Source organism: Struthio camelus, chromosome 2 (assembly GCF_040807025.1).
Source record: "Struthio camelus isolate bStrCam1 chromosome 2, bStrCam1.hap1, whole genome shotgun sequence".
NCBI classification, from domain to species: Eukaryota; Metazoa; Chordata; class Aves; order Struthioniformes; family Struthionidae; genus Struthio; species Struthio camelus.
Window position 1 is genome coordinate 129,768,257 of NC_090943.1, and position 25,364 is coordinate 129,793,620.

At 38.2% G+C, this 25,364-nt stretch overlaps 2 protein-coding genes across 3 annotated transcripts in view; one reads left to right on the plus strand and one right to left on the minus strand.

The window, feature by feature from the left end:
* The window catches only part of SBSPON (somatomedin B and thrombospondin type 1 domain containing), a 13,431-nt gene extending 10,852 nt beyond the window's left edge, over positions 1–2,579 (plus strand). Inside the window, exon 5 of the mRNA XM_068932513.1 lies at positions 304–2,579. Within this exon, the coding sequence (XP_068788614.1) occupies positions 304–421 (118 nt within the window). The 3' untranslated portion in view covers positions 422–2,579. The remainder of the gene's footprint in view (positions 1–303) is intronic.
* TERF1 (telomeric repeat binding factor 1) lies at positions 12–24,923 on the minus strand. 2 transcript variants are annotated; one of them, XM_068932512.1, is made up of 10 exons: positions 24,691–24,923; positions 20,391–20,486; positions 18,206–18,336; positions 16,919–17,005; positions 14,776–14,925; positions 12,475–12,584; positions 11,259–11,321; positions 11,131–11,174; positions 10,161–10,225; positions 12–3,431 (listed from the first exon to the last, which is right to left on the minus strand). In XM_068932512.1, exons 1-10 carry the CDS (start codon positions 24,851–24,853, stop codon positions 3,273–3,275), a joined length of 1,068 nt encoding a protein of 355 aa, XP_068788613.1. In that variant the 5' UTR covers positions 24,854–24,923; the 3' UTR covers positions 12–3,272. The 2 variants fall into 2 exon arrangements, with proteins under 2 accessions (XP_068788613.1, XP_009687779.1); XM_009689484.2 differs by lacking the exon at positions 24,691–24,923 and adding an exon at positions 21,778–21,934.
* Between the last annotated feature and the right edge of the window lie 441 nt (positions 24,924–25,364).

Genomic DNA, 25,364 nt, shown 5'->3' on the forward strand with positions numbered 1-25,364 from the left:
GAAAGAAGACATTTCATATTTGGAACAGATTTTTATTTAGTCTATACGTTATTAATATACATGCTGTGTAATACCTGTGCAATTGTCTATTCCCATCATCCTGTGTACTAAGGAATATAGTGCCTGCTCCGGAGAGCTTACAAGTATAAGCACAGTAAAAGAATTATAAAAGCTAGATGAGCTAAAGTCTTACATTATTAAGCAAATCTAATTTGGTAGTAGGTTCTGCTTTATGACATGAAGTTTACAGTTCTTAGTATTTGTAAACTCACTCTTTACTCCTCATTCATTGTTACTTTTCAGAGGTAAAATCTTACACTGGGAAGCAGTTGGCAACTCTCGGTGCCAAGGAACCTGGAAGAAAGTTCGGCAGCTGGAGCAGTGTTCATGTCCCCCTGTGCATAGCTTTATTTTTACATAAAAGTTCAAAAGACCTTTAAAACAGCAGCAACACAAAGATCAAGAAAATTAACACTGATGCCAAGAAACTTGCACCTTTCTACTATATTTGCTGGGGCCTAATTGAACTTTAAAGGAGTCAAAACTTTGGAAGCAGTTTGGACAACTCTCTCTGCTTTAACACAAACGTTAAGATTGATCTTTGTACCTTAGAAGGCTGTAAGCCACTTTCCATGTTTCTCTTTTGTAATTAAAGAGCTAATGTTTCTAACCATAGTAGCTTCAGTTCCTAAAGCTCTGGTTCTTTATGGGCAATAGTCCTGTTTACAAGCATTGATCCTACTCAGTAGTGAGCAAGCCAAAGATTCTTAAGTCTGAGAATAGCTACTGTCATCATTAAATACCAACAGTGAATAAAAATGAAAATTTAAGAGCTAAAACTGGATTTCAGTTTAGATCCTTTGTTCCTTCACAATATCATCTAGGCAGTTGTTTAATACTACTTTCTACAAGTGCATAAATATTTGTCCACATAGCAATTTCCATGTTCAACCACTTTCCTGAAAGTGTGAGACTAGTCAGAATGTTATTAAGGAAGTAGTCTTTGTGTCACTACTACACAGTGTGACTTATGGCAGACAAACCTAAACAAGATTTTTGCACACAAACTAACAGTCTTGAAAAGGCATAGTTTCTTAGTGAGTGGTGATACAAGCTAAGCTGTCTTTACCTAGGAAGCTTTGCTACAGTATTATAATAAATTACAACCCAAATAAAATAATTTTGCATCTAGCAGGAGGTTAACCATGACTTGGTTAATACCTTGGTTAATATTTAGAAAATAATCACTTATTACTATGTCAACCTGCTCACCTAGAATGATTAAAGACACCTTGTTTCGTTACTGTTTAATTGTTTTTTACAGCACTAAAAAGGCTGCATGCTGCAGAACACAGCAGACTTGCTCACCTTTTTTTTTTTTTTTTTTTGGAGATTGTTTACAGTGCTCCAGTGTTCCTCACTAAAGGACCCAACCCATCTTTTATCAAACTTGTGAAACTTCACATTTGTTACTAAAAAGAAGTGATACCTTAAGGTTGAGAAAATTTACAGTACAGACATGCAGCAGCATCTCTACAGAACCTAAAGACTGCTGTTTGCCTTTATTTTTAACAGTTGCAAGAAACAATCTTTTTCTGGTGGCAAGAACGAGGAAGGTGGTCTTGCCAAGGTCTTATCCACAATAAGAAAAAGGCCTTTGTAACTGTACTTGACCATTTTACCTCAAATACAAGCAGGCCTCCAACCCCAGAAGCAGCAAGATGATCATCCTAATACTTTCTGAACATGTCAGCCTTCAAGAATCTTTCATTTGGAGCCAGGAAAAAACACCCCAGAGATAGGTATATTTTATTATTAGTTTAGAAAGACACTTTTCCTTGAAAGGTTCTTGTAAAATAAAGATAAATACCTTATCCAAGGACAGCAGTACAGAAAACACCATTTGAGCTGAAGATGTTCCACTCTTAAAAGAATGTCATAACATGCAAGTTCATGCTTATTAGATGCATACTAGTAAGACAGAGTGAACAGTATGTGTTTTCTGAGACCGGAATCCTCTTCCATAGAATCTAAAGCAAAGGAGACAGCACAGCACCATGAACCATCTGTTACAGCCTCTCATGAGGAGGAGATTGGCAGTGACCAAGTGACACCTTGATGCAGTTAGTTACCTCCTCAGAGCTGGTCTTTGCTTGTTAGTGCCACAGCAATACACACTGGTCAGCCAGCACAGTTGAAACATGTCTTAGTCTGTGCTATCAGTGCCAGAGTAGACAAGCTACTGAACCCCACTTTGGCCACATACTTCAAGCTTCCTCTTTTCTGCTGATCTAAAAGGAAGCCACTTTGGCCACAAGGTAGGTGGCATAAGGTGAGAGATGTTAAGAGCCTCTATCATACTATTACTTCCCATTTCTTCTCCATCTCTCCTGCAAGAGAAAAGTGCTATTATGTCAATATAGGTAACTTCAGAATAATCTTTCTCCTAGAACTTAATTCTTCCCTTATGTTTTACCTCCAATACATATACAGCACCTTTACTACTTAAGGATATAAAATTACATGGTATAAAATTACATTACATTTCCTAAGTGCAAAAAAAAAAAAAAAAAAGAAAAGGAACTTAAGTTTGCCAAATCAGAAAAACAGATTTTTCTAGTATAACTTACATACAGAGGTGACAAGTCGGATCAGAATTTCAAGATGAATCAGGTTAGAATAGACTATGGCAGGAATCAAAACAATCAAAAGCTCAGTCTGACTACAGATAGAAGCCTTTATAAAATACAGAGCACTGACCATTACCCGCTATCAAGCTAAACATGTTGCCAGCATTTAGTACCCCTATGTACATACTTAACCTATCTTTTAAAATATTTTCACATTTCAGAAAATAGGACACTTAACGGCATGTAGATAAAGACCAGGCTTTATATTTAAGACTTCATTCATTACCTGAGCAAGTGAGCTTATATGGATGTTTTTACTATTTTTTTTTATGTTTTAGGATAACAACACTTTTGAGACTAACAGCACACAACCTTGAGTATTTCATTCTGTAGAAATAAGTTATTCAAAATATTAGCCATTCATTGCAGAGCAAAAAAGTTCAACAATAGGATTGCAAAAGAAAGAATATACTTAGATTCATAGGACTGATGGCTGTACCGATATTTTAAAATACTACAAAAAATGTTTCTGTGGAGTTAAGTGGTCAACATAAGGTACAGTTGAAGTTATTCTGAAAAGCTAAACTTATCCTCATGTAGGAAAGGCTCAAGAACAGTTAAAGTTGATTCTTGCAGTCCAAATTAGACCTGGTCAATCCTGCAGAGTGTTCTCCATCGATCTTTTAACATGACACTAGTTCTGTTGTTGAATTCACCATGGACCAAAATTTTGGCCCAATTGCCCACTCCAAACTCCCTTACTCCTGATTTCAATTGCAGGTCTTCTGCATATGTCCATCGCTTCGGGAAAAGCAGAAAAAGCACAAGATATGAACAAAGAATTTAAGTAACCACCTTACAAAAAAGGTAAAAGCAAGTATTTATATACAGCTGTCTAGTTATTACACAGAGCACAACTGTCAGCAGGCTGATTTTGATTCTCTTGAGCATCATAACTTGACACTGAATACAACAAATGTTACCAACTCAAGTGTTTTAAGCACATTACCAGATTTCAAACAAAAATCAAATGTTTCAAATTCCACATATTTCTGGAGGAAAAAACAACATGGTGCAAAGTTCCTCTTCAAAACACGTCATCTAAAACTTTACTTTATTGGCTATCTGAGCCAAGACTAACCTTGATAAAAACCTAGTATGCAATACAAAAGAGCTAGCAGTTTGTGATACAACCTGGGGACTGGGAATCAGGACACTCCTTATCAACAGCAATAGAATTAAAATTTTCTTTGTTTGCTAAGAAAAAACAAACCCCAATATTTAAAATGCTGTTAAAAGCAAAATTATACATACTGCATTTGAAAGGAGATTAGCCATATCCCCAGATAGCTATGCACGTATTTAGCGGACTCAGCAAAGTGCCAAAAAGTCTCACTGTCACGACCTAAAAACTTTTTAATCTTCAAGAGGTGCCGTTTCTCTTATAAAATGAGAGAGAGTTACTTGGATATTTATACCTCTGTAAACAACTCCTCTTTCGATGACGTTCTCTAGTGCACCAGTTCTTCCTTGGTAGGTTCTCAATACAAATATCAGTTATTATCCCTTGATTTTAAAACTGCACACAGTAAAAGAATTGAAATGTAATACTTGATTTTTCTTAAATTTAATTTTACAGTAGAGTGTCAATCTTCTTCTATTGTAGCTTTATAGACATATGTATGTGTGATGGATTATAGATCCTATATATATAAATATACATAGCTTGTATTATGCCTTTTTAAAAAATGTTTGCAACCTGATAGAACTCGTTAATAGAGGTGTTTAAAATATGGCCATTTTTCCCCCACTCTGGCATAGCAGTTAAGAATTTTAATGATAAAGTATTAGAATAAGCTTTTTTGTTTTGTTTTCAATTAGAATATAATCAAACCCTTGCTTAATAGACAAGTAACCATACTGATGTACCGTTAGTACAACTCAGGAAAATTGACTTGCACATCATCTACACAAGAAGAGGACAAAATCCGGCTTGAAATGACTGTTTAGGAAAACTGTTTTTAAAAAATAAAGTATCAACTTCTGTTTCTATTGCCGTTCAACAGCACATTCTTTCCAAATTCATTCCCAGAAATCTGAAATGCAAAGACTTCACTTGCAGAAAAGATGTTAACTCAGAAGTGTTAATGAGCTTGCACTGAGAAGTACAAAGAACAGGGTGTGTCTGTTGCATTTAATTCCTCTGCACTCATTTCTGCTGCTTGCACTGGAGATATCCTGCTGCTTCTGATGCTTTCATGGACCACAATAAGTTACGAGAGCAGACCAATGGTCAGTTTTCACTGGCCTCAAGCTGGCTTTTCTGTGAGCACCAGCAGATTCCCTATTAAAAATTGTGAGTTATTGCAATTCTGCAAAATACATTGATGATCCAGTGTGCATGCGATGGCCAAAAGACTGCTGAAAATCTAACCAAAAAGCTATATTTTATTTTTTGCATTTAACCACTGCCTGTGCTTTACTTATTTTGTAGTGGCTCTGAAACAAAGAGGTTCAGAAAGTATTTTTGTTAATAAAAGCACCATGAGAGTCAGCAAGTAAGCAAGAGCCATTATTTAGTGATGCTCACTGAAAACATGGATTCTAAAAAATTAGAAAGCAAACTGGGTTACATGAAGAGCAACAGATTTCACATCTGAAAGTCTGAGTTGATACAAGTTGCGCTGTTGGAGCATGTCTTAAACTGATCGATATGCCTCACTCACTAACCAGTGAAGAATGTGACAGTAGTAGAAACAGTGGCAGTAGTTCAGTCTTTGTAAACAATTGAAGGATTTTTCGTAAACTTCTCTAAAATTGTCTTTAGTGTTTCCATGTTGCTCATGCTTGAAAACCCAATTATTGCATTAAGAAATAAGTGATACAGATTAGCAGCAAATAGTGGGTTTTTTTTTTTTTTAAAATGAAAAGGCCAGAGATTCCATTACATCATCTACTTCAACTTGTCTTGCAGCATGCCAAAAAAAAAAAAAACCACACCCAAAAACCTTTCCTACATAAAATCTTTTTTCAAGTAACACAGCTATCCTTGACCTATAGCACCAGACAACATTCAGCTGCTGGAAATATTTGAAACAATCACAACCCTGATCAGTTTGTTGTAGTAATTAATTACATTTGCTGTTAAAACAGTTTTTTGGTGGTTTTGCTTTTAATTGCTTACACTGAAGGGTTTTTTTTTTAAATAAGTTTCTTCAGTTTAACATACAAATGAGGATCCTACAAACAGGTAAGTCAGACACTCATTTTTTCTTTTCAAAAGGAACCATATAAAGCAGTAACAACTTCCCTACCCACATGACACAAATAAACTACCTGTGCCCTCTAGGATGGCCACTGTATGGACTCTATCATTGCATTGTTATTAGCTAGTAAGAGTGGCTGGAGAGACTGGACATAATACAGGACTATGCTTGAGCTAACATAATGACAGGGTCTAGAGCTGTTTGACATTTGGCTAGCACAGAATGCTGGCAGAACAAACTTTGGTTTGCCAGACAGACTGTGTAGACATACCCTCACATATCCAAAGATCTTGTTAATCCTTAGAATCAGTTTTTCACTAGTAATGCACCATCATTTGACTATGCAAGAAGACAGACCTTTTTTCCTTCTGAATTTTTTTTTCCCAGTTTGAATATATTCAATTAACTTTCACATAAGTCTGACCAAAATCTGAAAATCCGGATTTTCAGATACATTTAAGCAAATTGTCAAACAGATTTTAGTTAGACCACTCAAAGGACCTGCCATGCAAATACAGGATATACCTTGTGTACAAATAGTTCTCCAAATTTCAGTGACACTTTCATCCCATAAGAGTTAAATAATTTAAGAATGGAAAAATAAAGTATATTTCCTTTCAATGGCACTGCAGACTGTTTGTATGCAGCTACTGGAAAACACAGCAATGAAAGGGCTGAAAACAGGCACTGAACCATTGCAATGAAATGCCATTTACAAAACGAGCAAACAATGCCAACATTGAAAGAGGTACTGCATGAAAAAGGAAGTTCTAGACGTCAACAGCTCTGACATTCACAGCATTCTTTCATGCATGCAGACAATCTTACATAACCCACATAATTAAGCAGAGGGGCATATTTACTGTTTAAAAGGCCAATATCTTTGCTCTCTATACTAGATGAGAGGTCTCACTGGCAAGAATTATGGCATAAATAGCAGCAGAGAAAGAGCAAATGCATGCCTTAGTAAATATTCAAAGGACGTTGTTTTGAACTTTAATTTCTTTCAGCTTTTTAATAAAGTGTTCGGAGTTTTCACTATTATCAGACGTTGTCCTTTTCTGTAAATTGAGTTTTTACGTCTCAAATAGGAATGAATTTAAAATATAGCAGAATTAAGCACATAGCATCTATTTTTTTCTAATGCTATCTGTGCATGAGTAAGAACTGGATACAGTGCTTGTAGCTGACCCCATACAGACTACCTCAATAAAAATAAAGTGAATATAAAGCTATCCTTATTTCTATGTCAGTTTTGGTCCAATTAGCTTAAAGCTTGATGTTGAAATCAAGGTCAAAGGAAACATGCACGCTTGTTAGCAACTGGCTGATGAGGTACCAACTCAAGTATCAGAGGAAAGAAAGTTATTTCTTATGCTTTTGAAGCCAGACAAATCCAGTGAGCGCTGTTAATATTTTATTTTTAGGACACTGCCTGTATTGGCAGCTGTTTAGGAAGCTCTCACTGATGTAACTATTTCTGAGATTTGCGAGACTGAAGTACTCTGTTTATATGTGGCAAAGGGCTGTATCAACAACCTCCAGGGAGAGAGGGTGGTAAAAATATCTTAACAGCTCCCATTAGGGGTTCAACCAGTTTGAAGACAGCATCTAACTGGAGATGTAACCAGTACTTTGACTTCAGTAAACATTCTTAAAGGGTTATGTCTAAGCACAGCTCTCCTCTAGGACTGTCAAAAATTTTGTGTGTGTGTGTGTGTGTGTGCGCGCATGTGTGTGTGTGCGCGCGCGCACGCATATATATATTTTTTTAATGTAGGTTCATCCCCCCCCTGTTATATGAAGAATGAAATTTCACAATGAATGTCAGAATGACACAGCTAGTAATAAAGTGTACATAAGTATGCTTAGGTAACAGTGTAAGTTACCACTAGAAGTATGCAATATTACTTCCTAAGAGGTATTCTTAAGAGGAATTTAACAAGGTGAATATATTTGTTAATATTAACTTTGTTTAAAAGTGTTCATCGTGATAATAAAATAAACAAAATTGGCAATTCATAAAACTTAAGTTTTCCCCTAATGTTAAATCAACTTTGAAATCTGTAGTAGGGCACACATTTATATTCTTCCCATCTATAGGGAATTCTAGCATAAGTGAATGTTAGAGCTAAAGTAATGCAAAGGCTTATTAACGAAGATAATGCAAATAAGCATTTGAAATGCAGAATTATGAAAAGACTATTTAGTTTATAAAAATTAGAATAGTTTCCCAAGTAAAGAAATGTTTTCTCCTCATAGAGGCTGGGGCAGAAATCTTTGATGCATGTCCAAAACTCCCATGGCCAAGTGATATCCTGAATTCTTCAATCTAAACAGAAGAAACTTATTTCTACTGTTTTTTTTTTTTTTTAAATTTGTCCATTCACAACTTTTAGAAAAAATATTATAGAATCACAGAATGGCCAAGGTTGGAAGGGACCTCTGGAGATCATCCAGTCCAACCCCTCTGCTCAAGCAGGGTCCTCCTAGAGCACATTACACAGGATCACGTCCAGATGGCTTCTGAATAACTCCAGGGAAGGAGACTCCACAACCCCTCTGGGCAACCTGTTCCAATGCTCAGTCACTCTCACAGGAGAGAGGTTTTTCCTCAGGTTCAGATGGAACTGCCCGTGTTTCAGTTTGTGCCTGTTGCCTCTTGTCCTGTTGCTGGGCAGCACGGAGAAGAGTCTGGCCCCATCCTCTTGACACCCTCCCTTCAGAAACTTGGACACATTGATGAGATCCCCTCTCAGTCTTCTCTTCGCCAGACTGAACAGGCCCAGCTCCCTCAGCCTTTCCTCATAGGAGAGATGCTCCAGTCCCCTCATCATCTTCATAGCCCTCCACTGGACTCTCTGCAGTAGTGCCACATCTCTCTTGTACTGTGGAGCCCAGCACTGGACACAGTACTCCAGTACTCCACAAGCCTCAGCAGGGCTGAGGAGAGGGGGAGGATCACCTCCCTCCACCTGCTGGCAACACTCTGCCTAATGCAGCCCAGGATCCCATTGGTCTTCTTGGCCACAAGAGCACACTGCTGGCTCATGCTTAACTTGCTGTCCACCAGGACACCCAGGTCCTTCTCTGCAGAGCTGCTTGCCAACAGGAGCTGTTATTCCTCCCCACGTGCAGGACCCTGCACTTGCCTTTGTTGAACTTCAGGAGGTTCCTCTCTGCCCAGCTCTCCAGCCTGTCCAGGTCCCTCTGAATGGCAGCACAGCCTTCTGGTGTGTCAGCCACTCCTCCCAGTTCAGTATCAGCAAACTTGGTGAGGGTGCACTCTGTGCCTTCCTCCAGGTCATCAATGAACACACTGAACAAGACTGGACCCAGTACTGACCCCTGGGAGACACCACTAGCTACAGGCCTCCAACTAGACTCTGCGCCACTGACCACAACCCTCTGAGCTCGGCCATCCAGCCACTTCTCAATCCACCTCACTGTCCACTCATCCAGCCCACGCTTCCTGAGCTTGCCTATGAGGATGTGATGGGAGACAGTGTCAAAAGCCTTGCTGAAGTCCAGGTAGACAACATCCACTGCTCTCCCCTCATCTACCCAGCCAGTTATCCCATCAGAGAAGGCTATCAGATCGGTCAAGCATGATACATGCTGACTACTCCTGATCACCTTCTTGTCCTCCACATGCTTAGTGATGACCTCCAGGAGGTGCTGTTCCGTCACCTCCCCAGGGATGGAGGTGAAGCTGACAGGCCTGTAGTTTCCTGGCTCCTCCTTCTTGCCCTTTTGGAAGACCGGAGTGACACTGGCTTTCTTCCAGTCCTCAGGCACCTCTCCTGATCTCCAGGACCTTTCCAAGATGATGGAGAGTGGCCTAGCAATGACATCCGCCAGTTCCCTCAGCACTCGTGGGTGCATCCCATTGGGGCCCATGGATTTGTGGATGTCACGTTTGCATATTAAAAAAGGTTTGGATTTTTTTTAATATGCAAACAAAGCTTGAGTAACAGTGCATTTCAAAAAATTAAAGGCTCAGGAGCATTAATAACAATATTTGAGGCTGCACAAAAAAAATGCAAGTTTTCTTTTTTTTTTTTTTCCCTTGAGATAGCAATTAGAACTTAACGACTCATCTTAGAGGCTGTAGCACAGCTTAAGTAATGGAGAGATTTCCAAAGCATGGCATTTTGGATTGTACCCTTAGAGGCCTATTCAAATAAATAGCGGAAAAAAAATTATACTGCTAAGCACTGCAGATACGTTTTATCACCATTTGGAATAGAGAACAAATACAAACCTGCCTTTTTCGGCCACAAGCCCAAGCGTCTGCGTGTTTATCTACATTCTGCAAGCTGTTCAGATCTAGAAGACAATTGAAGTACGTCCAGACCAGTGAGAAGTCAGCCTTAAGACAGTATTCTTAATAAGACAAGTATGTACATTATTTTGACATTCTTTGGCATGAGTCTACATCTTTATGCATATATGTAGTAAAAGCTGTGTATAATCTCCTCTAAGTTCAAAGACTCAGAAAAGAGTTTATTCAAGAAAAGACTCTATATTCTATATGTGACAGAGCTCACAAAAGAATGTTTTAAGCAATTAAGTAAGAACTGGTATAACAATGATATACTTTCACCAAATGGAAGGAATGAGTATCTTTACTACAGATAACACTCATTTTAAATAGAGAAAACGGAAACACTTAAATATTGCATAATCAATGTTGTACTTATGTTCTGAAAAGGTACTAATGCTTTTAAAGTACAACATTGATTATGCAATATTTAAGTGTTTTAAAAATACTACCAGGAAGGTTAGGCCTTAACATCCTAACTCTGGGCATCTTACACTAAGAATTTATTTTCCCATGAACCAGTCAGCCTCCCAAGTTTCTTCTCCCCAGAGTTACCTAGGTCAGAAGCCCAAGAGAGACAAATTTCAATACTACTATACTGGTCACCTTCTTAGGGACACAATATCATAACCCTAATAAAACAAAAGCATATCAGAAAATAGTAAAGGATTTTTCAAGATGAGTTGCCTGGGACTCTTAAGTCATTTCATACTTCCCTAAATGAGGTATATATACCCAAAATTTGAATTCAGGCACACACTACACACAACAATTGTTGTTTTCACCATAACTATTTTATATGAATTCAATAACATTATTTGTATAGCAGTTATCAAACCACCAACTCTTTTTGTCTGGAAAAAAGAGTATTCATATTGTTTTGACAGCATAAGACTTGACTAATACTCACTTTGAAGAACACTGCTTTTTCTGTGTTTCTGTCTTGAGTGAGGCCTGCAAGGAACATAACTGAAGTAAAAATACATAGAACTTTCATGAATGTGTATGACCAATAGTAAGAGCAAAAAATCGTTTTACCTTACTGTGGGTTTTCTTACATCTCCAGGTGACGGATTTGTAATACTCTGTTCTTCCATAAAGCTTAAAAAAAAGCCAGAAAACCATTTTTAGACAGCAGATAGAACAACATTTAAATAGAAGACAAAACAAATTTAAGATGTTTCTATGGAACTAGTGGCATATAAATGTACTGAAGCAGTTAAGGTTTATTCACAACTCTACTATTAGCTAATTTTTAAGGCCTTGAAAAACATAGAACTTGTACATATGAAGCAATTCCTTCCTCTCTAAAACCCACTCAAACTTCCCTCCCTCTATCTGGAAAAGAAACACAAGACATTAAATGTATTTAAGTTGAAGAGATGAGGCACCTATTTTCCATGCTTTACTTCTTCACAATCTAAGAATTGGTCAAAAACCTATAGAAACAACTCTTCCATTAAGCCTCTTTCAGATGCAGTTGTCAGGCACTGTCCTTTCAGAAAATTTATTATTTGTCTTCTGTACACTCTTATCTGCATCTGTCAATTTCCTTACCTAAATGATGTTATATATTATACAACTGCAGAATTAGAGTTTACCCAGAGCAAAGACCACAATCTATGAAAAACAAGTAGCAATAAATGCAGAATACTATTTTTCAAATTAAGTCAAAGGAAAACAAACAGAAAAGTAACTGGGCTCCAGCTTCCCTCAGCATTTCTTAAAGTGCGTAATTGCTTTGAGGCTTCAAGTTGTCAGTTTCTCTTTTTTTTTTTTCCTCCCTATGAAGCAACATAACTATCTCCTATAATACTAGTGTCATTAAGGAAGTGGGTAAAGGGCTTAACTATAAAGAAAAGAATAACAGATTGATTGTTTCTCTGTACTCTTTCTTCTCTAGAAAAATCTATACAGCCCAATATTAAAAAGATAGGACTAAACGGAGCAAAAGCATAAGGAAAAAACTAGAAGTATTTCAAAGTTTATTGTCATACAAAACAGATGTTTAAACTGAAAAATGTGCATCTCCAACAAACACTTAAAAGTTAATACCAAGCTATATGATGTAAATGCCAAGAACAACAATCAAAAAGCCAAAAGTTAAAAATAGAAGAGAATGTGTTTGTACTTTTCATCTTCTGTTGAACTATAATTTTTCGAATTTATCATCCTTCCTTCTACCTATTCCTAGCTCTAGAAGTTTCAGTTACTATCCAAGCTGTCCCTCAGCAGTATAGTCCTGAATACAAACCTCTGATTTGTTTCCAAATTACTGTCTTCCTTTGTTTCATTGACATTCGCAGGTTCCTTCTGCAACATTGTTGCTCCTAATTCTTTAGCCTCCACCTGTTCTGTGGCTGCCTGCATGAAATGAAGTTGATACTTTAAAATTAAAGCCAACCAGTACCTAAAATAATCTTTGTAAGCAACAAGATATATATATATATATATATATATATATGTGCCTCCTATTAGGCTTAACAGGGCCTATTTCACAGGCCCTTTAACAGAGGATCCTATGAAAATAAGTAGTTTCAAAACAACAATTGTAATGAGGTAAGCTGAAATCCATCAAGATTTTTTAACAGCTAATAGCTCAGAGAAACTTTGGGCATAGCCACAGCTAATCTTTATATGTACACCCAAAGAAATAAAATGAATGCTTGCACAGTAAGAGAACATACAGATATGTGAAATATACTGCAGAGATTACTTAAGCCTGCAAACACTGAGTGTACTGCAAAGTCTTTTATAACTAAAATAGAAACGCAACACTAAGATTTCAGGAGTTCATCTTGCTCCACTCAATGCAGTGTAGCAAGATCAAAAAAACCTACAACATACTCAAAAGACATGTCTTACCAGACTTTAAGCTTATAAGGTAACTTTCCCTGTATTTGCAAAAAGACTTTCATGACATCCTGCCTAAACTATTTTAGCCATAAACTAAACTGATTTCTCCTCCATTGGTGGGAGGTGGGGGAGGGCGAAAAGGGGGAAGGACAGAAGGGAAGAAAAAGGTCATTACTCTTTATTGAATTTCTCAGGTACCATAAAATTTTCCCTGTTCCTCAAAGTCCTCACATCTACTTTCTAAACTAAATAACAACATCAAAAATTAAAAAGCATTCCCTGTTTACTGAGTAATTAGATTGATGTTTATTTGGTATAGATCTTATCTCTTTGTATTGCAGTATCTGCAGAACATACTTAGGGCAGCTAACCTAAGTGTTTCTTGAAGCTCAAGAACTTCATGAACAGTAGGTGCTGCACTCTTGTAGATTCCAAGCTTGATAGTCACCTAGAAAAGGCAGCCTACAAAACGGTCTGGCAACATGGAACTTTTTATACTTCTACATATATATATATATATCTATATCTCCAGGAAGAAGAGGAGAGGAAAGAACAGTTAAAGGTACAGTGTTTTGCCATGCTTGGGTAGTAAAGAATTCAGGGTTCATATGCTGGGAAACAGTGATATGTACTGTACAATGAGAATGAGAAATCTTTGTACTGCGGTTTCCTCCATGTCTCAGAGTAATTGTAATTCAGACTAAAGTAAAAATATTTCAAAAGTAAAAGATCTGCCACATTAGTGCCTATAAAGACAGTAGGAAGGATGTGCAGGCAGTAGCAGAGTAACACAGAGGGCCTCGGTATGCTAGTGTGGAGTTCTGGGCCTTCTGTGACACAAACCTCTACCCTTTCTCAGACTCAGGAAAATGGCTTTGAAAAATGGCAGCTGAGTGTGCCCAATAAAATAATACGTATATGTTTAGACCATTAAAAAAATCCTTGTGTTAATACTTTGAACATTCAAGAAAAAAAGAGGCTCTCTAATTCTTCTTTCTGGGAGAAAAGGGAAAAAAACCCAGAGGAATTTCAGGTTTGTTTATTTAAAATTTACTACTTATTCTTTAGATATTTGTGCTTTTGCAATTTAGTAATTCAATATTCTTTTATAGCAAGTAAACATGAGGGAAATTCTTTACAATCTTCCTGAAGATGAACTGCAGGAGGAATGTTGTTCTTAGCAATTTTAAATCACTTTTGAGCAATACAGTTTGTAAGGAGCTTTTTATTTACAGAAAAAGCAAGAATAGCTTTAAATCTCTCATTACTCTGACATTCCTATAGCTTTTAGCCAAGTTAACCAATCTAGATCTTTTAGTTTTAATATGAAGTTTTAGTGGCTTTTGAAAAAATAAATATACATATAGATACATTATCTTTCAGGGAGTCTCAGATCAGAACTAGACCTCTTAAATGCACACAAATGACAGACACAGTTTTAACTGTCTTTTTTTTTCATGCTACTTTTCTAAGCAAAACAGTTAGGGAAAAAATTCATGAAGTTTTAGAGGAGTCTTATTCCTACTAGCTTCCCTAAACATATATTCAACCTTCTTAAGATCATACGTACAAAGATAAAGCTTCCCTTTCATCTAAGGCAATAACTGAACATCACCTAAACAACTGCCTTGAAAGTATCGATCCATTTAATCTTATCATGTACCTCTTGAAATCAGTTTTGAAAAGAGTTTTGACACACCTGTATTAAGAAGTTAGTTTCACTGTCTTTCATGAAGAGTTCAACATAAGACTTTATTTTACTTATCAAAAGATTGTAGCTGAAGTTTTGAAGAAAGGGAACATATGGATCCTTGCTCTTAATTATGGTTGCCAGTTTCATCCTTAAAGGCTAAAAAGAATGTACAATTTTATATAGCACATGAAAACATTTTACAGTAATCTTAGCATTCTTCTATACTGAAGAAGAGTTATACAAAGATAAACAAGGTGATTATATCATTTTTCTGAATAAGTCTATACACCTTCATGCTACAGTTTGAAATGGTTGTAGAGTTAACCAGCAGTAACACCAAGATTTTACTCTGAGCAGGTACACAATAAATCACAATAAATCAAGGGCACATCTATACTGTAATTAGAAGCTTGAGTTTCTCCACAAACCACTCTGAATCCTAAATAGAGACCAATATACCCAGGAATTAACTTCTGTGTACAGGTGGGATTCTTCACTATACTATTACTATAACCCACACTTTCTGAACAGTTGAATCCTCTGAGCGAAGAGTATACCTGAAGAATAAGTAATACACATGTGCTATTATTTACACAGAACACATACTTCCTCCTAGTATAGGAGAGGAAGATACAGGCAGCACCTTGTTTTTTTTTTGTTGGTGCTGCCTGCAACCCTTCCTTTGCTCTTTTTTCCACCCTGGTTTTCTCAAAAGTGTAGCAGAGTAGAGGACTTCACTTGCTACCTCCACAGAATGCCAGAGTTGTACCAGTTTCTACAGTTTATGATACAGTCATTATGAAGAGAAAAAGTGGGGGACTGACAGAGGTCCTCTGTTTTGGCTAACTTAATGCAGTACAAAAAGATCCACATTGCACATATTCAGAGAACAGGCCAAAACTCTTACACCTATATAAAATCTGCTTCTTACCCTTTTTCAGCCTCCTAGAAGCAGTCCCCATTACTGTCCACTAAAGTTGTTACTGTAAGTAGGTTTATGGGTTTCAGCAAATGCAAGCATGTGCACTAGCTATTGTTATAAGTAGATATGTGCTCAAACTTCTGTCTTTCTGAATGAAGCGATGAACATCAAACCAGGATGCGTTCTGACCCACAGATCTTATCTTTTCCAGACAGAGGTATAACAACATCCACTCTGTACTAATGAGCTTTCATTCCTTCTGATGCTTCTATTTGCAGAACACTGACCAAGGGAGAACGCAGAGCATACTGCAATGGTTCAGAAAAAGTCAGGAGCCCGATTAGAGCAGTGGGACTCATCCACTCTCTATCAGCATATTTACACCATCTTTACTCTGAGAAAACAGCAATACCACCTTCCCAGAAACTGTAGTGACACCTCACTCATTTCTCACATGGAGTGGGAAAGGAGACAAAGCTGGGACTGCTGGTGCCCATGATGAAGAGCAACTGCTGCTAGAAGCAGTCATGTTACTACCCCAAATCATCTACCACCCCTGTCAACCCCTTACCCCCAAATGTCCTTTTGTATTGCCAAGTGCCACAGGCGTGTAAGTAACTGAAGAGGCAAGAATTAGAATGAAGCTATGTGGGCAGTATTTACTACCTTAGGAAACCTATCCCTCTCCTCAAGGAGCTGACAACCAAATGATAACACTTCCAATGCCTGGCAGTTCACACAGGCTGTTTCATTCCAGAAAACTACTATAAATGATTTTTATTAACAGCTTCATATGTTAAAGAATTTTTATTTGGACAAGATGTAACTTAAGGATTCTTTGCAAAATGAATATTTTTATCCAACCTGGAGCAAACTGACTGGCCTCCAAGACAAACTGAAAAGGCAATGTTCAGTCATATTAGCCATCCGAATCCACGCAAAAACAAATTGCCTTTTAGCATGTGCTAAACAAGATGAAATGCAAGGCACTAGCACAGAACATCCATGGGTACTCACTGTAGTTATGGAATTTTATAATCAGATTATCACCTTTAGATCTTGGCCTAGTTTAACCAAATTGTGCCCAAAGTTATTTTCAAATACCACTGTCTCCTGACATGAGCTGCCAAGGTGAATATAGCAAATAAGATTTTCACTAAATCACCTTTTCTTTTAAAAAAAGTTTTAGTTCAAAAAGAAAAACTCAATGCAAAGTACTGTTACTACCTTATTTGACTCCAAATCTGTAAATAACCTTTCAAGAACTTCAGCAGCCTCCTTAAAATATCCTTTTTCCATATGAACTGCTACAACCTACAAGCAAGACAGTTACATTTACAAGATATCATGGAAGGTATTTTTCCAGAGATTTAGAAAAAAAACACAAGAAAAGTCATACTTTCACAACTTTGTTAGATTTCCAGAATCCAAAGGATTTTAATTAACAGGGATGCAACAACTATCTAGTTATTACAGTTAGTTCTGTAAAGCTTTTAAAGTAATATTAAATATTGTACATAAGGCCTAAGACTTATCTCTCAAAGATTAAAAGGACCCTCATTGATGCAGATTGTCCCTTTCTTACCTACGAAGCCTTACCTGAAAGCCTTTCACAGGCCCAACAGCTGTCATTTTCTCCCACTTGCAACTAAATAACCTGCTGTTTGGCACTAGTAGTAAAAACCACCAAGTCATCACACTAAACGTGGTTAAAAAGATGACATATTTAATTCAATAATGCACTGAAGCACATGTATGATAATGCACATAATATTCCAGATGATAACTCATATTTACTTGGTAATCATCCCTTATTTAAGCCATAGTTATTTTGTAACTATTTCCAAAGAAATTCCTGCACTTGTTCTAAAATCCAAATATGAAGTCTCCTATCTTACCTAACTCCAGCTCAGCAGTATTTTTACATTCACTTTTGTATATTAGGGAAGAACAACAAAACAGAGCTCCATTCAGAAACATTGCAACTCTTGACACATACCAGTCTTAAGGGATAGCTTTAGTTAGAAAAAGCTCAGAACAAGCGCAGAATTTTTCAAACACTTTTTATTTGAAATCACATTTCTCAAAAATAGAAAAACCTCTACTAAAAATAGGTAAGTTTTGACACATTTCTCTTTGAAATGGGATTGAAGGTTTTCTAATACAAAGACTTATTCATAAGCCAGAAAATCCTATTTGAAATTAAAGCTATTCATAATATATTTTAAATGTCAAAATACAAGTTTTTGAAATTGATATTTCAATTAACTGAAGTTCCATTTTTTCCCCTAGAGTGGCAGCTTTTGAAAGAACTTCAAACTCTGACAAAAAGGAATCAACATGAATTGGGGAATCCTTTCCTATCGAAATTGTACTTGAAACTACAAACTCTGAAAATTCAGTTCAGTCTACTGATAGTGCAAGTTTTTAGTAAAAGGAATTGTTTTAGCAGAACAAATAGGTAGCATCCTTAACAGTTGTTGAGAGGAAAAAAAAAAAAAAAATCACACAGACCTGAATCTGAATTAAGCGACGAATATCTTCATGAAGCTTATCATGTTTACTGTCTTCCCTTTCAATTAAAGTCCAAATTGACAGAGCAGATTCCAAAGGTGAAATTCTCTGATCATTTTCAAAATGACAATCTTAAGGAGAAAAAAAAATTTAGAAAGCACTTGATACTTAAAAAAAATTAGATATACTTCGCTTCATTTTTTATTTATGCACAATAAAGTCACACATACTTTACATCATTTCAGTTGCTTTTTCCCCCCTCAAAGAATTTTAGCCTCTTTCTCCAGGTGTATTTAAGAGAAGTGAGTTAATTTGCTCATTTTCAGAGGGACTGTTGGACTGTTTCTTCCTACCTTGCTAGTAACTCTTTTGTTCCACTTTTAAGGGAGGTTTGTCTCCTAATTATTTTTCATTTAAAATACCATTTGCAATAGCGCCAAATTTAGCTTTGGGCTGGCATTAATAATACTTTTACAATAAGCTTGGCATCAGATATCAAAGTATTTCTTATCACTGCTGTAAATTTTGCAATACAATTGTTTTTCAGAATTCTCATTTTCCAGGGTGCATCTCTACATTACCATGTCTTCATTACTTTTTTAGCAGGTTAAACCGAGAGGGATATTCAAGGAACGCAACTCAGCACTGCCAAAAAAAAAAAAAAAAAAAAAAAAAAAGGAGAAGTAACCATCCATGTCACCTCATCCAGTGTGCCAAGGTAAGCGTTTATGCAAATTCCCAGCAAGTGGGATTGTAACCAGATCCGGCAGAAATCTAGCCAAAGAGCCTTCCCTTCCTCACTCTGCAAAGTTTTCCAGTCTGATCATTACACATCTGCACAAATGGGTATGCTGATGAAACACAGATGCATGCGAAGCTGGCAGGTGTACAGAACCGCTTCTTTCCATGGCCATGCCAGATTAGCTCAAGGTGTTCATGGAACTACAGCCACTCTTATTCCTTTCTTTTATATGACATCATAGAAGAATCTCTATTTCTCCTCATTCCTTACAGTAAGGAACTTCTTAATTTTTAGACAGAAGGTAAATAATTTCAGTAAAACTGGAAAATCTGAAGTATTTGATACCAGGTACAATAACTCAAACAGCAAAAAGCTCAATATAGATTAAATCTTTAATCTATAAAATCTTATTTTAATCATCAGAAATTAATTAGGAAAGCTACCATACAATAGATAAACTTGCCACGTACATTGTGCAACTACATCTGATATAATACCTACATGCAGGGAATCTTCCTCCCCATATAGGACACGCCCTACACTGCAATAGATAAAAATGCACATTCAAGTCCTATTCCAAAGTTAAATACAGAATAATAACAGTTTTAATCGAATGACAGAGACTTCTCAAAATTTGTATGTGATGGACAGTCACTATAATTAAACAATACAAAGTGATTCTGAAGTTCAGTTAAAAGGAGCAGTGTTATTGCCTGACAATCAACACAAGAAATTTTTGGTTTTTGATCACAAGCCTCTGTGGAACTGCTAGGCTAGAACGCATCTTTTTTATTCCCTGCTCATCCTGGAAAGACTGCTTTTGAAGTCCCTAAATTCCACTGAGTTTTATCAAGCGGTAAGAACGTGCAGAGAAAACTTAAGTCTGCCAGAAACTTGAGCACGAAAGCAGAATCAGCTTGGCCAAACCAATAGGCCATGAACATGGCCAAAAAGAAGACAGGGTAGTGAATACAGGTCCAAAGGAGCTGCTGTCTGTGAATCTGTTATGACCCTCTGTACAGACGGCAGGCAGTCATCCTTTTCATCCATGTTCTCACACCTACTGCCTCTCATACTTCAATCTCTAGGTTTATATGGGCAGAAAGAAATGCAGACTCAGAACTTTACATTTGCAGATATTGCACACTAAGAGCTAGTCAATCTTTTCAATGCATTTCTTCTGTTGATGCTATTGTGACAGATTAAAAACTGCATAGCCATTCAAACTCAAAGCAATTAAACCAGTCAGCATAGATTAACACCAGTACTGCATACAGTTCAGTCACCTGTGGAATATAAACAGTTTGAAAGCATAGATATTTCAGTCATTTTATATACTTAGTAAAAGCTACATAAAAGCATATAAATAAATCTTTGCACAAGAAGTTCATGTAAATAATCTACTTAAGCAAAAGTGAAGTGAAAAAAATTCAGAATATTTACCAAGTGTTTTTCCTTTTGCAATTCTTGTCAAAAGCTGGCAGAGATACACTGTTTTTTTCTGTTGTGTAGCTATTTTGGAGAGGCCATTAATAACAGCTGAAAAAGAAGAGAAAAGTTAAGTCACTCTTGCTCCAGCAGTGCCACAGTGTGGCTAGAGATATACCAGATCCTGCATTGTAAGGCTTTAAAGAGGCTTCATCAGTTTTCTGAAGAATTAGAAATTTAGGAGATTAATAATTAATATTATGCTGTGTCACAAGAACTTAAATCACATTTAAGAATTTGACCAGAAAAATTTAGTCCTCTTAGTTCACAACAGCAACCTAAAAGCACTGAGATGCATCACAGGCTTATATTCATTAAATTAGGAAAATGTCACAGTACCATACATAAACAAAATCTTGTTTTGATCAGTAGCTTATGATGGAAGATAGACAACTGTCTGCTTCAGAGAACACTTTCGTGGAATGTCCGTAATACCCTAGCAGTACGCAGGCTCTGAACACTTCATTTAAACATTGCTACGGCAACTGACAGACCAAAAGCAGTAAAAGCTACAATGAAAGCTGAGTCAGAAACGTAAACCTACGAGGGGAAATCCTCCGCACAAGGTTGGAAGGATATATCATAAGGATTATGATATATTTTAGAATGGGAGCTATCATGAGATTATTTCCATCATACTGATTATTGTGCACTTCATATTCTAATGTGCAGCATATTGTGAGTAATTTATCTCCACATCATTGTAGAGAAACATTCAAACATGAAAAGGAAAGAACATGTCAAATGACCTGTTGAAGACAGCTGCAGATTGAACACCCTAGTTCAGGAAGTGCTTGTGTATCTTTTTCAATGCCAGCCTAGCAAAAGCCAGGTGGGACCCTCAAGTTTTACGCTAACACAAATAGAACATATAACACCTTGTTTTACTTGGAAGTACTCAGTCTGCTTTCTTAGTATTGTACAGTAATCTCCTAGGAGCAATGGATAGGTCTGCCCTTACAAACTAAGTTTAAAAACCCTTCACTGAATACAAAACATAACATCAAGGAGGATATTGTCATTTCAGTTTCAAGGAACACCTTTGCAATTATATTTCAGTGAAGACAGGAGATACAACAGCTCTTAATAGGTAAATTTTAATAGCTAAAATAGGAAGTAAAAGAATAACATTGTTTAGAATAGGAGTAAAGTGCCTCTAATTATGATCACAGCTTCACATAGCTTGCAGGTCAGACAATAGAGTTCAGCTTTAGAAAAAATTTGGCTAATCAATTCAAAGCATAGAGAGAAGTGCTATCATCATGTCCTGAAGATGGAGCCAGAGCTTGGAAATTTTTGAAGCAGGCAGAAAACCACAGCTGAACGATTCCACAGAACAAACCTGTCATGTTGGCAAGCAGCTTGAAATCTTTCAGCTTTCTTTGCTGCTGCTCCTCCTTCTTTTAAGGTGTACATACATAAGTGTTTTAATCCAGATCAGGAATGCATTTTTTAAGCAAATGCTTTGTGTTTTGGTTTGCATGATGGAGTAGTCTTGAGTAAACAAAAGGAATTCCTTTCACATGAAACTAAACTGGAAGATGCGCTCCAGCTGCAAATAGGCGTTCAGCTCATGCAACCAAATTAGAGCTATTCCAAAGAAAAAGAAACCCTGAAATGCTTACAGTATGGGTGCCAGGTCCTAAGCACCAATTGCTCACAAGTAATGCAGACTGACAGGAATAGAACATACCCCTAGTAGATTCTTCTAGAAATTTCACTCTTCTTATTCTTTTTAAAAAGATTTTATATTTATCCATTCTTTTGTTAACAGTATCCTTAAACTGGTCTTAAGCTGCTCCCCTCCCTGTGGTCACAGAAATGTATTAAATTTCTTAGCTTTCGTTAGGAATACTAGAAATCCAGCTCCTTAGCATGCTGTTACCTAAACAAGCTAGTTCAGATAATAGACCATAATATCCTGCCAAAGCAGGATAAGCTAGGCAAGGCATGTAACCTTGCCACCCTGCTTTTATTAAAGCTAGCCTGAGATTTAAAAGCTAGCCCAGCCATTTCTGCTTGGCAGTTTACTGAGCTATAGAGCAATATCATTCATCTAATAAAATAGCACCTCTGTTTCCTTGTTCTTCCTACCATCTCCTCTATGCCCTTACTTCAGTTTCAGTCAACCTTCCTGCTGATAGGCAATCAGAACTGCACAGAGCAGGGTCTCACTTTGCTGAGCGCAAAAGCAGCACTTTCCTGTGTCTGCTGAAAGACTCCAATATAATCTTATTTCTGCACCCATTTTTTCCACAGACTATTATGCTGATGACTTATTAATATTATAGCATCAGTATGCCCAACTGTCCTCTGAAGCTGGAAATTCTAGAGGAACTTCACTATTAATTTACAATTCCATGTAACCCTACATTCTGCACCATTGTTTCTACTGTTAGGCCTCAAAAGTCTTCCCATTCTTCTCGCCAGATATTCCAGTCTGCTTCCATGTTGATAACGTCTCTGCTTTCCAACTACACCGTCAAGAAATTTCATTACTGTGCTCCCACTGAGCCACAGTCCCAAGACCACTGACCAGCACCATTAATAATTCAATCTAGGAGCCCCCATTCAACATACTTCATCATTTTATCTTTAAATTGCTTACCTCTCAACTCCTCATATCAATCTCCTCACTAATAATATTCTGCATGACATTGTATTTAGTTATTTGCAAAATTTTAAATAAGTCATATTATCACACTTACTTAGGTCAAGAAAACATTCCCCCCACCCCAGAAAAAAAAACCTTCTAACCCGATATCTTCAGGAAAATGATTTCTAACAGGAAAAAAAAAAATCAAATCGACCCAATATATCTGAGATATAGGCAATTTTCTCCCCAGTTGTTAGCCACCTCACTCTTAAATACTCTTCATTTCAAATGCATGTTTTTCCCATTCAAAATCCAGCCACTAGACTTCATTACACCTTTGTCTGCTAGATTGCAATCCCTTGCCAAACTTCTAGCATTCTACCAGAATCTGAAGACAAAGAACTCAGCGTATTTAGGGCATTCTACACTTTTTTATTATGTTTGTAGCTCTTCACTAAAACCTCTTCAACTTTTCAATAGCCTTGAACTTTCAGCAGCTGAAGTCACAACCTCTGCAGCTGAAGATGGTATATAACCAACTCTATTATATATTCAAGCTTCATAGAATCAAGATGATAAAAGTTACACTCGGAGGTTGCACTCATCTAATAATCTAAAAGCCTTTTTCCCCTCATAACCATTGTTTTCTTGGAACAGTTTGATTTCTATCCCTCCCTAACCTCATTTAACTAAAACAGCAAACAATTCAGGGAACTGTGATCACAGAATGCCCCAGAACAGCTATCATTTCATACTAACACTAAATACCAGTGGATTAAACTAAGAAGGTTCAGCCTGCATTGTCTTATTTCCACTCTGTGCAACTGTTGCCAATACTGTTATAAAGCCTCAATAAACTATCCTGTACCATTCTAGGAGCCTTCTGAATTTCTCAGAAGCTCTGAAAACATCCACAAATGTAGTGATCACCACCGTTAGGAGGCTAAGCAGGTGTACCAAACCTGCTACAATGGGCCAAAAGTTAAAAGTATAAACAGGCAAAGGTGCTACAGAAAAGATGACCTTGAAAGGCACCCTTCAATATTTATGTTGCTGCATGAGTGCACTGCTTTCAGAATGGTTGTAGCTATTTGAAAGATAGCTTGCAAAATTTAGACAATTACAACTTCCTCTTTAACTAAAAGAGCTATCCTAGAAACACAAGCGCTTCCTCAAAAGCGCTGCCTATGTGATATTAATCACTTGACAGTCGAAATAACAAGTCGAAATAACAGTCTTAAAGATACCCCCGGGGAAAGAAAGGAATGGCATTAAAGGGAAATGGGATGGAAGGGACAAAACGATCTGCAATGGCATAGCGTGTGTGTGTAGAGGTGGGTTTAACAGCGCTAGCCAGTCTAGCGATAACCCTCAGCACTGGACACAAACGGCGCTGGCGATAACCTAGAAACCACTACCGGGACCCGGTCACCCCGAAGAAGCCACAGAAGAGAGAGGCATGGGGCAAGGCGCGAGAGCAGAGAGAGAGGGCTGCGGAGGCCTCCAGCAGACAGAGAGGCCCAGGCGGAACAAGAGCAGCCTCAGCAGCGGGCGCTGCCCAGCGGCGGGGGCCCCGCGGCCCGCACGGAAGGCGCAGCCAGAAGACACGACCGGAGCCCTCTTCCCTTCCCTTCCTTCCCCTTCCCTCCAGGCCCTCACCCTGCGCCACGTCCCTGCACCGCCTGAACTCCGCCATGCGCCCCTCCCTGAAGTGCCGGCACAGGCAGTAACAGCTGAACTCCAGCATCCAGTCCCCGACCACGGCCTCCACCTGCGCCAGCCGCGCCAGAGACGGAGAAAGCCGACTGGTCGCCGCGGCCATCTTCAACCCGCGCGCCAACGGCTCCGGGCCCCGCCCCCGCCAACGGCTGCCCCGGCTCGCGCTCCGCCCGGCTCCCCCCCTTCCCCGCGCCGCAGCCATTCCGCGCGGCTCACCCCCGCCTTGGCTGTCGTCACCTCCGCTCGCCGGCCGGGGTTGGCTTCGGCCGGTTCTCTGAGGAAGGCGAGAGGGGGGAATCTCCGATTGGTTGAGGCGGCCGCGGCGCTGTTTCTGAGCGGGCGGGAGCGGGTGACGTTTTGCGGCCTCCCCCAGCCAAAGAGGAGGGTGGGTTGGTCCGGTCGTGCGGGCGGGGCGCGGGGGTGACTTGTCTCCCCGTGAGGAGAAAGGCGAGGCGGAGTGGGTGGGTGCGTGTGTGCGTCATCAGCCTGCGGATGGCGTTTTGAGGGCGTTTCATTTACCTCGAGCTGAGTAAATGATGTAGCTCGGGCCTCACCGTTGCAAGCGTTTTTCCACCGAGCCGTCCTCTGACGGGAATGTTCCGGAAGGTCTCCAC